Here is a 17340-nt window from a genome sequence, read left to right as displayed (position 1 = left end):
ATATTAAGGGCTGCAAATCCTATACCACAGGCCAAAAAGGAGTGACATCCCATTTCCTTTTGCATTACTTCTTAATTATACCAATGAATACTTAAGTAAGCTATGCCTAACGAATAAGTGCTTTTAATTAATAATAGCTTTGGGCAGTGTCATTGCAAAGTAAGGAGATGTTGCAGGTGTGTGTGGTAGAGTTTGCTTTTTACCTCTGCCACAGTGATGCAGTCAGGATAAAGGGTATGAAGAATGTGATTGGCAAGCATCAGGTAAACCAAAGAGTCTTCGTCCACCTGTAGGCCAAAGTACTCACTGTAGTCCCCAGAGAAGCCTGAGCCTGAGGAGTAAACACCCACACAGTCAACACTCATCATGTCTTCCACCAAACGTCTAAAATCCTTCATTCCTCAGTTTTTTTTAAGTGCTGCTACTGTTTTCCTTCATATCTTTGATATATTTCTCAACATATTAAGACAAATGTAATCTTTTATGGCTCATTTTCAGGATGATTCATGCTAGAAACTAGTACAGAGACATCTGTCATAGATTCATTATCTGCTCACAAGTACACAAGCACAGTAAGGTGCCACTTAAGAGATTGTAAAGTAGCACCTACCAGTACTTGTAGGATATTCAGACAGATTCATAATAATATAATACACATACTACGGACTGTGTGACAGCTACTGCAAATGACTGTTAGTATCCTTTCCTATACTCTCTGTGTTATCTTTAGCCTTTTCTTTGTTTTCATGTCTATCTTTGACTGTAGAGTTTGTACTCAATGTTTTCTTTTTAATGTACATTTGGGATTGCCATCTTTCATACAGATACGTCTTCTTTTTCTTTTTTTTAGAGGGACCGGTAGACAGTTTCTCGCTAAAATGCATAATTTCCTTGCTTGTGAAACATTTGCAAAGCCAAATTATGTGTATATCCGTGTTAACACTAACTAGCAGTCTTCTTCTATCCCACCTTTTGCTGGCACATTGCTGTGTTTCTTAAGGCATTACCACAAACAACTGTTGATCCATTAAAAAGCATGAAATCGTTGCTTGCTTTAACAGACTTTCCTTACTAAATAATTGCTAAAATTCCTCCAATCAGGCGACACTGCGGCATGTAAAATTTTACACTTCACTCAGAAGGTTGACCTCATTTGAAATTCTGTAGAGGAACAGGTTTTATCAAACAATCAGGCTCAAGTATAGTGACTGTTCTGCCTGTGTGTGCCTCATTTTTTAATTCATGCAATAAATAGGTTTTTCTCTACATCTACTCATAAAAACATCATCTGGAAAGTGTTTTTCATCTTGAGCCTTTTGAACATTTTCATGTTCAGTTTAGTTTAATTACACTGGTGGTATGTTTTTTAATTGAAATGTGTTTGTATATCATAAATTCCACCATGTGATGCTTGGATCAGTCAGACCTCTCAAAAAAACTCCTATTGGCCTTATTCTTTAAGCTTCTGGAGTCCGTAGTGCACACTGGATTTGAAAGAAGGATGACATGCTTTACACACACTTCCCAGTCCTGAAATATGAGACGCACACAAACCAGCCTTACCGATGCCATGGTGATGGTACAGCATAGAGGTAATGCCATCAAATCTGAAGCCGTCAAAGCGGTACTCCTCCATCCACCAGCGCAGGTTTGACAGTAGGAATCGCAACACTTCCCAACTACCAAAACACACAAACAGGCACACACACACACACACACACACACACACATATTCAAGGTCAGATAAACAAGAAGCTGTGAATTATTCACACATCTCATCATGCACTTTAGGCACCAGAGATTAATTTTCACCGCTACAGGAGATTCACATATTGATAACCAAAGCTCCATTATGTTGGAGATGGAGTGTCAGTGACAGGAGATGGTTTTTTCATTAACTACACCGTAGAGGGCATGCTCTCTTTCACGTATCCAGTTGTCAGGATGAGAAATCAGTGGCTTACAGTACAGTACACAGCAAAGTTTTCCGATTTCCATCAGACCACTTGCATGACCACTGGGCAAGCATTTAGTACAGCAAGGCCCATCCCTGTGTATTTGAACTGATAGGATTTCATGCTACACTTGGGTAAACAAACACCATGCAGGGGAATTGAGTTCCCTCTCTTCAGGATGAGATAAATCATACGCCTCTACTCTGGCTTCCATCTTCAACATATGATGAGCTCTTCTGTCCTACAAGCAAGAGGAAAAATACTCTGACTAAAAATGGGTGAAACCAACAAACTATCTGAACATGAAAGCGTAACTTGTGGCTGTGTTGCCCATGGTGTACTACAAAGCATGCAAATGCTCTCTGTGCCTGTTGGCTGGACTGTGTTGGTGGAAACTGGAGGAGGCGGATTCCATAAATGGCCCCAGTCCCCGTTCCTGACTGAGCGATGGGAGAGTCATCTGGATCTGAACAGCCACTCAAGGCAAAGTACACTACGCACCTCACCTCTTTTTATTCTGTGGCGTGTTGCCATGGAAACGTCAGTTAAAACTCAAGATTTGGTTGTCTCTATGCGGTGTGTGTAATGAGCACCAAATGGAACATTGTACGCATGGATGCCATGTTTGAAAAGCAGCAGCAACGTGCTGAGGATGTGAGGTGAATGACACATTCATGACACTGATTAAATGTGAACTGCTGCCTCTGCTTAGGCTGAAATTCACAACTCAGATGCTCACTGTATGCTCAGCTCCCACAATGGTTGTAATTATATGTGTCTAGTGTATGTGTCAACTTTCTATCTATGGTTCATCTATAAAGTACATAGGTGACTTCTATTCCCTAAAAGTTTCATGAAATATCATTTGACCTCCAGAGCTTCACGCCAGCCTCTACTGAAACAGACTGTTTGGAGTTTATTAATATAATACTATAATTATTCAAGATGCCTTACACTCACATACTGTAGGCTGGCAGTACTGCATGTGCCTCAATTACAAACCTTAGAAAGTCATAGTTCAATATCTTTCTACTACAGCACTTGGCATTATAAACTGAAGTCTTTACAATTTCGATGAAAGTTAATAATTCATTTGCCTATAATTTAATTTTTATCACTGAAAAAAACAACAGCCCATCAATTTCTACCAAAGCTGCAGCACGTATATTATTTGTCATCACTAGTATGATGTTCTAAACCTTTTGCAATTAAGTAAAGAACAAAAAAAGGTATCTTTCTTCTAACACTTGCTTGAAAGAAGTTTTATTAGCTGTGTTGGAAGTCCATGTGGTATGACACAAGAAATAGCGCAACATAAAAACATAACATAAAAAATGATAAGCCTCAGTCTGTCAATTTGAGTCTTACAATGGTGTTGGTAGGAAATTGTGTTCATTAAATGCAGTAAAAAAAAAGAAAATCTTTACCATTGCTGTCTAGAGAAATAGAGTGAACTGCACAACATGCTGTTTTGAGAGTAGCAGTTTACAAACCTGATTCACACCCAGAATTAGAAAAGTTAGATACTGAATTTCATTTGTTTTTTCACCTGCAATGCAACACTGAGGGGCAGTTCAACATTTTTTGCTTGAGTGATGCAATTTCATCATGTCAAAAAGTTGGTGAAGCAGTAAGGAGTCCCAGATTCATGCTTCAACAACACTTCAATAACATTTCAAAACTAGAAAAATTCATTCAAACACAAAATTTTGTTCTCAATAATACCTTCTCTTTCTGTTGTTTCATTGGTTTGTCCACTGAATGTTCAGATACTAAATTGAGGATTACATTCTCTATGGCAAAAGACAAAATCTGGGATTTTTTTGGGCCAAATATAAGCCATGACACAAAATACATTTAAATGCGTTACCGTTTGCGCTCCATTCCTCAGGGATGACCAACCTCAGCACTGTTTGACAGGTGTGAAGCTGCATGTTACATCGGTGCTTCTTCCTTCCCTTGAGGAAGAGCACAAGGGAGCCTAGTATGATCCGATATAGCAGCCTGGCTGGGTGGTCACGCAGACCCTGTGATAAATAGATTAGGTCCTCCACTCCACTGCACAGAGCCAACAAAGGCTCAGACACAATGTATCCTCACGGGATGGAGATAATAGCCAGAGAGAGCCAGAGGCCCAAGATGAAACCATACTGCCACATTAGGACCCACAATGCCATTCATCATCAAGTCCAATTACAGTTGGAAAGTAGATCTCTATACCCGATGCAATACACCGCTTATCTATGCAGTTCAATGAAGTTATCACTTGGCTTGTGGTGTTAATACAAAAGCAAATTGCATATCACAATGTCCTCATGCTAAAGCTCAGCAATGACAGTGAAACCTGGTTAGAGCGCACTAATAGAGTAAAACTCTAATATTGCTGCTTGTAGAGTAAGATAAGGTAATCTATCATAGGCGCTGTTGTTTTACCTACAAGCACACACTGCTACAAAAGTCACTACGAGTCAATTCGAATAACAGACTTTCAGCTTCATGCTTAGTGGCCCCTTATCAGATCTTATTTCCTCCTCCAGCTGAACATGACTGTGACCCATATTATGGTATTTATGTTCTGCTGCAAGCACTGCAGATGTGGAAACATGCTGTGTTTCTAGAAGTCAATTTTGCATAAGGGGTCAAGTCAACTTGTCATGATAGCAGAAAGAAAGATTTAGGTCCCTGTTTTCACAACATCACAGGTAAGCTGCAGATAAGACCAAATAAGTTTAAGAAGCTGACAGGTCATTCCACAAAAAGTGTGATGCTCAAACAACAATGCTAGACAGCCTGATGGATGGTGTGCATTTGTTGGACCAAAAGGGACAAATAAGGTGCCTCATTTAACGCATTTCAAACTTTTCTCCAATCCCTGCAGCCATTAATGCGTCCCGGACAGAGACATTGACAGGAGTGACACCTGCAATAAATTCACATTTCTTGGCTAAATTCGATTTATTCATTCATTCAATTGTGGAATTATTCATTTAGCTTGTGGATTCATCAAATACACATATGCACAGTAGTTTCTTGAAGGATATGACTTGTTGTATAATGTCTTTTCTATTACTTTTGTGATTTGTCACATATCCTTTCATTAAAAAAGGCCCAGTCCAGCGTGGAACTGAACATTTTTTGTTTAGTAATCAATGTATTGATTTGGTGATGCCTAATTCTCTGTGTTTAAGTTGTGAGGTCGTCAGATGACAGCCGACTGAAAGCTAAAATTAAAAGGAAAACAGGGTTCAATTAGCCAATCAGCACTGTGGGTGTCTTGAAACACAAATATGTGCTCTGTGCTGGACATGTAAGAAATGTGTTTATACTTCGTACCACATTGTTAAGCAGCCCTCCAGGCAGTCTGGTGATGCTGGCTGCCTTGCAGGGTAAACTCTCATCTAGCTGTCTGACAGACTGTCCCTGTATTGCTGTGCTTTGTGTCAGATATCTGCCATTTGTCTGGCATTCTTTAGGCTGCCTGGCAGCTAGCTGCTTTTGCTTGTCATCCTGGGAGAGATATTCTGCTGCCTGTGAGACCGTTTGTATGTTTAGCAACCTGTAATTAGTATCACCTTGTACTTGCTGCCTTTCAGAATTCAATTGCAGTCTGGCAGGCCAATTCTGCCCCATTGGACTTTTCTCATAGTGGCAGGATATCTCTGAAGGTTATTTGGTATATTTTTTGCTTTTATGGTATGGCCGTTCTGACAAAGAAAATCATTATAGGCATGTATCAAAATCATAGCCTTACAGCTGAGGATGTTAGCCAGCCAGCTAACTAACATCATAATGATGTGTTGCAATGTGCTGACCACTTGGGATTGGTTAATTACAAAAAGAGGTCGGACAGCACTTGGCAGCCAGTCTTGATGGAGGGTACAGCCTTACAGGTTTTACTGAGGGAATAGCAGTCACCGGGGTTGGGGAAGTCGCTGAGGGGAGACAAGTCACAGCAGGCACCATTTGCTTAGTGTTGGTTAGTATGTATGTTAGTATTCCAGGCCAGTTACAAAACTGTTTGCTAGCTCAGTGTCACTTAGACACATTCTCTACCAAAATATTACAGAGCTCAGCAGTCTTATTATACTGAGCAAGTAATCTGTCTTAGTAGAAAGAGCAACATTGACTCTGAATGAGCAAACCACTGACTCACTTCGCCTCTTAATAAATATCTTTTGCCACTGCAAATCTCCTAATGTAATAATAATACATGTTAAAAATAATTAATCTTGCTAATAACCACTAACAGTGTATTTTCTCTGCAAGCTACATTCTATAAAATGGCTTTTTAAGAGCTACATTATTAATTGGTATCACATGAAAATGCCTGACTGCTAACAGAAAGGTCTTTGCACATATTACTGCCCTGGCACTTTTTTTCTATTTGTCAGATAGTTTTAAGGGTCTGAGGGGCATGAAGGTGCCGAGCTGCTATGTTCCTACCCACTGGCTCCAGCCAGCATCTACTGGAAGCTCTACAGGCAGCTCCAACCAGCCGCCATGCACACCTACAGCTAAGTTGAGCTCATTAGCTGAAGCTCACCAAAGGGGAAAAACAGCTTTTCCTCTTGCTGTGTGACTTGATGGGGCAGGGGAAATAACTCATGGGTACTAAATACTGAAATGACTGAATTTGGGCTCAGTTGACATTTCAAGCGTGAGTTTATTGACTGATCAGACAGTGGCCAGGCCACAACGGTAGAGGAAAGTTGGTCCAAGTATGTAAAAACATAAATGCTCCTAAGCGAGATAGAGAGAGATTTTTATTTTGTGATGGTTTCTGCTCTGTTTCTTTAAAATAAAAACCTGTCATGGATCAGCAGGATGATTTCTTTGCTTCCCTACATGTCTTCCCTTTTGTGCACTTCTGTTATTTTAGAATTTCACAATAAAGGATGTTTAGCTGGCATATTGTAGACCCACCAGATGAAAACCTACAGTAAAGCAATAAATCATAAAGATGCAAACAGATCTCACACTGTAAAAAGTCATGCTGAGAAAAAAGCTCTTCCATAATTTGTTACACGGTTCTTCAAAAAAATGGCACGTGTAATATTACTGCTACTACCAGTACAACTATAGATGAATCAGCTGTATTGTCACATATACAATCCTTCACAATACAAAGTATAGTGAAATTTGCATTTAACCATAACAGTATATTACGCAACAGTAGCTTGTAGTAATGCAACCTATATGGCATAAGCTGATTTTTATGCAACCTTTGATCAATGGATTTAGCACTATATTATACATCAAAGAAACCTAAATTATTAGATTTTACCATATTTGAGCTCTCAGTAAACTTACAATACAAGCCGTGCTAATCTTGTTTAGTAGATGTCTGTAATCTGTAGCTAACTTATCTTTTGTCCTTATTCATTTTGGATCAGTGGTGGCACAGAGGCACAGAAACCTTCACTGTTTAGATTTCCCCATTCGCACATCATTATTTGAACATAATTAAAACACATGCATAGAATAATCTTGTCAAAGAGGGAATTATTGCTCCTTGGTCCTCAAACACAGGGCCAATCGCTCTCAGCATGAGAACATGGAGAAAAGTTAAAAAGAGTTTTCAGAAGCCTGGCCATGGGCCTATTTTTCTTTATCTTAAGAATCCACACAAAGATTGATGAAAAATGGATGCAAATGATCCTGAGAGAGGTGGGGGGATTACAGAATGAGCTCACATCAAGCTTCTCAGAACTCTCACATCTGAAGGCCCTGATCTGCAAAAAGGCTTGGCTTCTCTGGCTGCCAACCCCCTACACGCCAAACCATGGGCTCGTTTCACTCGGTCAGTCTGTCTCAAGGTGACTTTGGCCTCTTTGAAAAGGCTTATGGAGGAAACAGCGGCTAACGAATAATACTGATATCTCTTAGTTAGTTTCTGTTTATCACATCAAGAGCAGTTGAGTGTCCAGTGCATCGCCTTGTACATTTGCATTAAATGTGCATCCTGATTAGTGTTTAACAGGTCTTTGATATACAAGCTAAACATTGTTTGGTGTTTCAATGGTACTTGAAACAACACCTTCAGCTCACCTTTTCCTCCATTATACTCAAATAATTCATCTAATTAAACAATTTAGTGAGCAGTGTAAGTGTGTAAGTTACTTTCTGACAGATGCCAAGAACCTACTGACGTACCCCAACTGTAGTGTCAGCAAGGGCAAGCGTCTGCAGTATGTGTCCTCAAATGCAGACGCATTTGACTCAGAAGCCAAGTTGAGAATTGGATAGGAGCTATCTTTCAAAACAGAATTTTCATCAGACTGAGTTGAATGTTTTATGAGGAAAAATTGAAGAGAAACACATACCAACTAAAAAAAAAGGTGCTCTTTGATAAAGATGCAGAAGTGGAAGCGGAGCAGAAGAGGCTGCAACAAGTAAAATATATCTTGGCTCTGATAGCCAGTATCAGTCAGCTTCTTCAACCTAATAAGAACATCATGGTCAGACTGTGATGGCTGATAGCACGGCTGCTTGATTAAAAACAGGCTGTAGTTCACACTAGCATTGCAGCTAGCATCAGAGGTTCATTTCCTTCCAAAGGGAGTAACAGAAAAGCTTGACACAAACGACAAGTCCAAACAACCTGTGAGAGAAGACAAATGAACTGACTATGACATTGTGGAGCTCCTTTGGGCTTTTACAAATGACTCCTCATATGCCTCCCAGTCGTGGCATATGTCTGCACCGTGTTTAATGAGTGCTTCGGATATGTGGAGAGTTCAATAACTAATGAAAGAAGAACCTTTTGCTCTTATTATAGCCCCCATGCCTGACACTAAACATTGTATAATGTATTAGAAACTGCTGCACACCAACACACACTTATTAAAAGCAAGTTCAAAAAAGGCATTTGATAGACTCAACAGTTTCTGCTCCTCTTTAATGTGTGCTGGGATCATTTTCCGGATGCAGAGGCAGGAGGAGACACTTCATTAACAGGGCCTACAACAACACCAATCAATAGTTTTGGTGTACACTGAGAACCAACAGAGTAAGAAAACTGCTTGCCGACTTAAGAGCTTTTATGTTTTTCCCCACACTTTTGTAATTAGCTGAAAATATGAACATTAGCAAAGCCTGCCAACACTGTAACATCAAATCATTACTCATAATGCATTAAAATTCAACACCTGCCTGGCCAAATGTGTAAAAGGTAAAATCAAAAGCATTTCAGAAACCTTAAATTCACCATTAATAGCCCATTTTACACCTTAGAAATATCAGATGAACAGCGAACCTGACTGCATGGCCATTTTGGTGAGAGATGTAATCTGTCATTTTCAGATCATGTCTTGCTTTTGACCTTCAACACATCATGCTGTATCAGATCTGAGAAAATTTTAAGAGTGATATGACAGCTCCCATTTGGCCTCATTAATCAATCTGTTCATATGGTGCTTGTACATTTTTATTTTAAATCCCTAAAATAGTGCTCATTTACCAACCTTGTTTTTAAAGGTAAACGTCTATATATCTGATGCAGCCATGACCGATTTTAAACCTCTTTCATGAGTTAAGTATCAAATGTAAGATTCAAATGCAGCTTTTAATCTCCACAGCTAGAGCATAATGTGAACTGGAGTTAAAATTGCAGTAATCAGTGGGCTTTTGTGGACAACGCTAAAAGGTTCAGAAAAAAGGGAATGTCGGATTTAATCACATTAAAATTATAGTAGCATGAAGTCAAACACCAAAGTAAAGGAGTCCCGTGGTGCTGGTTTCAAGCAGATCTACTGTTAATAACACAAACTGTAGAGCATTTTAACTACTACTGTACATCAGTAAGTAATTGTATTCTGATTTAATTACATTGCACAGCTGGCTGTATCAATTATGCTTTTAGCAGCTCTCACAACTTTTAGAAAAGACTTCACAATCAGCTGTTTCTGGTCCCTACAGTAAGTGTTTTTTCCACCTTGTTGAAACTGAAAATGTAAATTGCAATACTAATGCATCAAATTGACTTAAAAATCATGCTTTAGCCATATGCATTAATGCACATCTAAAACTACATTGTGCAGCATTGCACAACATATTTTGTTGCCAATAAACTAATGCATTATTATGCTAAAAAGAAACTGTATTGTTGAATACTTCTTGATGTTAGGTCTTCTCCGTCAATCTTGATTATCATATATGACTATAACATATAGATATGATCTGAAAAAGGGTAATTTAATTTACTTTTCCTAAAAAAATACCCTCTTAATGGTTTTTTTGTTTACTTCCAGTGTGCAAGCAAGCCAAATCCATACATACAGTATAGTGTAAAGTGATGAATTTGTACAAATATGAAGATCAGAAGAACAGTAGTTGACATTGGTACCACACAGACAGTACCTGGAGTAGTTAAAGAGGCGGCTGTCCCACAGTTTGTGCTCCCCTCTGGGTGGAGAGTGGAAGAAACATGAGTCGGAGCCATCAAAGGCGTTCAGGCCGTCCTCAGTGTTCTTGGAGGCGTGGCTGTGAACGACATCCAGCAGCACCACGATTCCCATTGAATGAGCGGCATCTAGAAGCTGCTTCAGCTCCTCTGGGGTTCCATACCGACTACAAACACACACAAACAGAATTTTTATTGGTTCACCATAACCTGACCCCACCATAAACCCTTTCCACTTCATGGACTAAACTTGACTCAAAGATAACTGTAATGCTATTTAAACCCTAAATCTGAATCCTGATGTCAAATTACCCTTAGGAGAAAAACGGACCAACTATCCGCACATACAGTAAACTGATCTTATAATGCCTAAATACAAAATGTATATATTAATTAGTATTGCCAAAATGAACCTGTTCATTTTTGCGATTCATTCGAAAAATATTTAACACGCAAAAGTTAAATGCAGCTGCATTTTTTGGGGTAGGCTGACCTATGACGTGTGTTAATGCATGCCACAAAACTAATCGGCAATGATGGATAAGAACAAGGAAGGAGTTTTAGGTCAAAAGCTTAACTTTAAAAAGTTGCCAGACAGATCTTACAAAATAAAAGTAATCTGCAGTTTGCAAAGCCGAATTTAATTACCCCACAGGTATTTCATCTTTGACATATTGCCTCAAAGCACCATCCTACTCAAACACAATCTCTAGAGCCTCACCAATCTACATTGCAGGAGTGTTGTACTCTTAGGCAAATAACAAATTCTCTAAGTGAGAAGGTAAGTAATGCTTTGGCTAACTGCCACCCAGTTAACATAGTAACAGACGATGGACTGAAAGAAATCATTTGAATTGCATTGGGAGGCAGCTCGTACAATCTACCCTCAAGAGGAACCATTGTGTCAAAAATACACACATTGTATGAAGTCAAGAGGTCATGGAGGATGAACATGCTTGAGCAAGCAAAGGACATTGCTCTCACAGGGGACCATTGGACTTCTGTGAGCAATGACAAATACTCGGGCATCACATTGCACTTCACTGATAAAGAATTGTGTTGACTCTAAATTCTGTGATAATACATTTAAAAATCCATTATTACAAGCTTCAGTCTTAAAGGTCCAGTGTGTAACATTTAGGAGGATCTATTGGTAGAAATAGAATATATTATTCACAGGTATATTTTCATTAGTGTATAATGACCTGAAAATAAAAATGTTTTCGGTACCTTAGATTGAACCATTTTGACCTGCCAAGTTTTTACAGAAGTCCAGAAAAGCCAAACTAAACAGAGACAGATAGATAGGGCCTTTCAAGTTTTTCGCACGGCCACTGTAGTTTCCACTTTACGCTTGGAACGGATGGGGGAGGCAAGGGGATTGCAATCTGCAACTACACTACTAGATGCCACAAAATCCTACACACTGGTCCTCTAAGAAGGAAAAAAGTGATTCATTGTGACTAATCAGAGCAAATATTTAATTTAATAAATGTTTTGATCGACAGCAATTATTTTAATTAGAATTAGAATGTGCCAGCCACTAACAATGAAGGCTACAATACAGATAGGTTGTTACATAATCCAAATAAATTGAATGACTAATGCTAAAAGAATATACTATACACTATATATATTATAAATAGTATCCAAAATTACTACATTTCAAAATTAATTCTTAAAAATGTAATTCAAAGCGTTTACAAAATACATAAACCATACTGGGAATTGAAAAGCATTTACCTGGAAGCAGCAAAGAAACTTGTAATCTGATATCCAAAGCTTGCATAGTAGGCATGCTCCATGATGGCCATCAGCTGAATACAATTGTAACCTGCATACAGAGGGCAGAGAGCAGAAAAAAAACATCATTCTATTTTATAAAGATTTCATGTGTTCAGAGCCAGATTATTGAACAAACATTATGTAACTGATAGAAATACTAAAGACTTATTTTCTTATGATTCTTCTTAAAAAATAACACAAGCTGCTCATTTCATATCCTAAACATCAGTTAAAATACAAATTATTTGTATTATGTGTGTTGTTGGTTGTGCGGCCGAACAGCATGAAACAATAAGTGCCAGTCGTTTTTCAATTCTTATAATTACTCATAGCGATTCTAACTTTAAAGACACAGGTGGAACTCTGTCTGAAAATGTTTTCTGATGTTCTTGGCCATATTAATTTGGTACAGCAGGCATCAGGACAATTTACAACTTATTACTGTTTGACCCATGTCAGTCATACTGTATATATGAGCTCCAGGCATTTCCTTTTTGACACAAGCTCTGGTATCGTAAAGACAAGCTGTGGCTACAGGGATACACCAGCTATCAGAGTCAGGAGGTCGTGTACAACATTTCAAAACGACCCACGAAAACTGCTTCTATGAATAAGAGAACAACAGGCTTTTAAACTGCCACTGAGCACTCCAGAGGGAGGCCCTGTGGTTTTTCCACTGTTGTGTGGAGCAGACTTATTTATTTATATCGCAGCTTCTTTTCAGGCGAGAGAAAGAGAAAAAAACTTTGGCTTCTGAAGGAGTGTGACAAAGCACTGGGGTGAGAGGAAGTTTCTCTTTTTTATATTTATATATATATACTCTCTCCACAGTCAAGAAAATGAAATGGCAGGCAAAGGCAGCCGTCACTAGAGACGGTGGAGTTTAGCCTCCTGGAGAATCCTATTGTGCAGATTCCCTCAGCTGCTGCAGGTAGATTCTTTGACAGCATTTACTCTGGCAGTTTCCTTTCCCACTAAGCAGGATGACACAACCAAGGCAACAGCATTTATCAGATTGCTGTGCCAGTCATATCTCTGCCTTTTAATGTCAGTGCAGCAGGCTGCATTTGAATGCAAAATAATGCCACATCTCATAATAACAGAACTGCAAACCAAGACAAGGATCTGTTCCATAAGGTTAAAGTCACATTTGAAGCCACCTCTTTATCGTAAGTTCAGTTATCATAAAAATCGAAGTTCCATGTGAAATGATCTACCCATTTTTGGTGAAGAGACCAACTAGAAATGGGAGGGCTGAATTTATTAAGCTACAGACATTATGAATTTTTTACCAGTCCAGGTCGACTCATCACAAAATTCAATAAATAAATTGTCTGAATCCTTTGTAATTAAACAGAGTACATCTGCATCAGCAAGTGACATATAACCAGAGGTTCAACTAATCAATCAGCCTGCAGTCAAGTCCAGACACCCACCATCTCTGAGGGTTAATCAGAACAAACAAATCAGAAGTGAGTAATCATGTGAAATAAAATGTCATGCTTACTGTTAAAAGTATTGTTATCAAAATAATTGAAAGAGTTCATTATGAGATACATTTTAGGTCACATCATCCAGCCCGTACACGTCTGTATGGTATTGTTAACTGAAAGATATGAGGTGCAGGAAGATGGCTTTTGTCTACTGGTTGTCTGAGTCAAGATCATGGAAATGGAAAGAAGTTGTCAGTTTTGGAGCCATAACTGCTGTGTGGTGTGTGACTTGTGCTGTGGAGCCTTCTTTACAAAACACTGCCCAATGGTCAGTGATCCCTTCAGGTCATGCCAGTAAACAGGATGTTGACTTGCTGATGTGGTTTTGTGCAGAGGGAGTATGACAGGTCTGCCACTGAAAATACTGCTGCTGGAGAACAGTGGCACTCAAAGCAGCATGGCATGTCTCTAGTGTTATGGACCAGTGTTGACAGAGATGACACTGGACAATGGCAGTTATGGAAAAAAAATGGCTCACGAATCCCTTAACTATTGTTTTTCCATCCACATTGTTGACTGTGATTTGGTGTGTAGGGAGGGATATATAAACATCACCTTAATGCTTCACTCCCTCTCTGTTCTTAGCTGGAGAAGATACAAAATGTTCTTAAGTCAACAAAAGCGCTGACTGACAGTTGAATGAAGAGTATCACAGCAGGACGATTGCTGTGCGCCATTTACAGACTTGAGTAGCCAACAAAATAAGAGGGGAAGCCAAAAGGGAAGAGAATAATCTCATGGTGGTAATGTGGTCTCATGTCTTACCCAGGTCTTTTATACGAGGCAGCACGTTGTTTGTGAAGTTGGTGTATGAGGCGATCTTTCCCTCAGGTGAAGCGATTCCCACGTGGGCCTCGTATATTCTCAGACTTGTGGGCTTCTTTGGCCGAGGATGGATTTGCTGGAGAGGAAACCAGAATTGGACAGAAAATCATGACAGACTCCAGAAGCCTTTCCTAAAAATGGCTTAAAACACAGTACATTTGGTGAGTAATTATGAAGACACTGTGGGTTTTCTGGGTCTCTGCACCAATATCTTACCACTGAGGCTGATAATGGTTCTGCACATGTTAAATATTTAAAGATCTATGATTCACACTGTCTGTGTTACACAACAGGAGTGGGATTTGTTTTATACATAGAAGCAATTTCCTGATGGCTACCCACCAGGCCTTGTGAACCCACTATTTGAAGCACATGATTGAGCCACTTGTAAATAAAGCGAATATACTGCCAGTAAGAGGTCGCCTCTAATTAAAATGGTGCCAAATAACAAGCGATAAAGAAAGCAAGGTGGTCTTTAATAGCCTCTTATTGTTTTGCTTGTGCACACTTGAGCTGAGGACGTCAAGTAGCATTGAGACACATTCAGACCCCCTCAATTCAGCAGCATCAAGCACCCGCTTTAAGAGTGGCCACAACAACTGTACATATGAGTTGTAAGGCCAGTTTCAGATGTAACTGTATGTTTTACAATGCAAGAAATTAAAGCTGCGATGTAAGAAACAAGAACATGGGGCGCTACTTTAACAGCTGGCACTGAGCAAATGCAACATACAGTCACTTTAGCAGAGATTAGCTTTATAAAACCGTGTTCATTATGTCTTGAAAAGTTGTGATGAGGTTTTTACAACTAAGCCTCAAAATACCCAGATTTTTTTTTCTCAGTTTAAACTGTTTTTCACCTCAATTTTAACTTCCCTGGCATCCAAAATGTGTTGCATTTGCTGCTGAAAAAAGACAAAGATCATCGCTGTTTACATTAAACAAGGTCCTCTTTCAAAATCGACAGCTACATAATAAACAGAAAATTAAACCACACTCTCTATGAATGATTGCACAACACTGGTGTTTTCCAAATCCAGTTTCAGTTTTTATCCTGATTTTTCTATTTTTTTGCTAGCTTTTTACCTTTGAAATAAAAATAGACAAATAAATCGTATACAGATTTTAATAAAAGACTACATCCTATTAAATAAAAAAAATAAAACATTAACATAATACATTACAATGTAAGGCTGAGGTGGATCCCAGTGAACCCAGTCGTAGATGACAGATTTCTCCTCCCTGGTTACATATTTTGCCCATGGCGAGATCCGGTACAGCCGCTCACCTTCCTTGGTGTGAACTACCACCTGGGAAAATGAGACAAATGAGTGTTATGTTATAGCAAGGGCACTTAAACAATGACATATAGAGGGGACATTCAAAAGACACTACAGCCTCTTTACATAAGCTGAGAGGAAGGGGACACACATTGTCTAATAAGTGAACAAAGCATATGGACCACATGATACACACTGTAGCATTAGAAAAACTAAAAACCTACGGGGAGGAGTGATAAAGGATAATAGTGTCCAAACTAAAGTAAAATTTTAAAAAAGTGCTGCAGAAGTGAAACTATAACTGCAAAAAAGGAAAATAATTTGCCAGAAATAAGAATCCTCTAGTTTTAGAGGCCTGGCCACAAATCATCGGAGGCTTCAAGGTCCTCTGTGACTCCTGCGTGTTTCTGTCCCTGGATGTATGTGATTTTAAAGTCAGCATTTATTTACATCTTCCAGCCATGAAATGCTTACATCATAAAACTGTGCTGCTACTCCCCATCCATTATACAGAAAAGATTGTGCAGATTGTTCAACCAATAAACCAAACATTTTTCAATGTGTCAACATGAAAGCCGCCCCTCTTCCAGCCGGCAGCTCCCTGCTCTCCAATGTAAAACTCACAGCTGTAAAACTATTATAGCAGGCTCCCAGACACACCGAAGACATAATATGGTGTAGAGGACAAAAAGCTACAGTATTGACCAGAGTATGTGTTGTGGTGAATCTGGATTCAATGGTAATTATGCTGCATTTTATTTTTGTGAACAACTCCTCTGTTAGTTTTAACACAGCCGCTCCCTGGCCCGTCTTGAGAGAGAGCAATTTAGAAAAATAGGAAATCTAAATCATTATCCTTGCCTCTCATCTATTATGTCAGCAATTCAGGATTGGAAGGGGGTCAAATAAGTATAGTTTGAAAATCTAACTGACAAGTTACTTTGCCTCCATCAGTCAAATAAGAAAGGAGAAAGCCAGCGTGAGAGTTGGAAGAACCCACCAAGAAATCGATCCTGTAGTGTTACCCACAGTATGTGTTCACCCTGTTTTGTCCCCTGCAGAAACGGGCATTAGAACCCAACTAATTCTGGCTACTGTTGTGAAGTAATGACTGTTCCAATGCCACCTGCCTGTGAGCCATTGGCCAGACCCCCCTCTGGGTTTTTTTCATTATGGCCAGGCCACCTGGGGGTTAGCTGCCTGGCTCCCCTTATGACATGCTTCATAGTTTATAGGATTAGGAAAAGATAGTTGGATAAATGGACTGGCATAAAGCCTGAAAGAGCGGTGGTCCTTCAGACAAATTGGCCAGCATTAGGCACATTAAAGAAAAATCAGACTGCTGAGCAGACTGAGGGGGTGCTTGGGAAAAACAGGAAAAATAACTAAGAGCCAAGCAATATGCGAGAAGTTAGGTGTGGATGAAAAGTGGGTGTTTGATCACTTAGATAACACTTTGGTTTACTTCTCTTAAGTCTTGCACACTCCCAACATAAAGCGATCATTGCAAACTGTACACACAAAAGGACACTGCTTGTTTATGGAGACAAATTGGGTCCTGAACAAAGGGGATGGAAGGGCAAGCTGCTCTACACGAGAGT

General features: G+C 39.3%; 1 protein-coding gene across 1 annotated transcript in view; it reads right to left on the bottom strand.

Annotated features, from left to right (window-relative positions):
• Positions 1–17340, bottom strand: part of gbe1b (glucan (1,4-alpha-), branching enzyme 1b) — an 83686-nt gene that overhangs the window by 47901 nt on the left and 18445 nt on the right. The window contains exons 4-9 of the mRNA XM_051397567.1: positions 15644–15769; positions 14400–14535; positions 12100–12190; positions 10314–10523; positions 1564–1679; positions 204–331 (exon numbers count right to left, since the gene is read on the bottom strand). Coding sequence (XP_051253527.1) covers positions 204–331; positions 1564–1679; positions 10314–10523; positions 12100–12190; positions 14400–14535; positions 15644–15769 — 807 coding nt within the window. The remainder of the gene's footprint in view (positions 1–203; positions 332–1563; positions 1680–10313; positions 10524–12099; positions 12191–14399; positions 14536–15643; positions 15770–17340) is intronic.

Source organism: Dicentrarchus labrax, unplaced genomic scaffold (genome assembly GCF_905237075.1).
Source record: "Dicentrarchus labrax unplaced genomic scaffold, dlabrax2021, whole genome shotgun sequence".
Classification (NCBI taxonomy): Eukaryota; Metazoa; Chordata; class Actinopteri; family Moronidae; genus Dicentrarchus; species Dicentrarchus labrax.
This window is presented reverse-complemented; position numbering and strand designations above follow the sequence as displayed.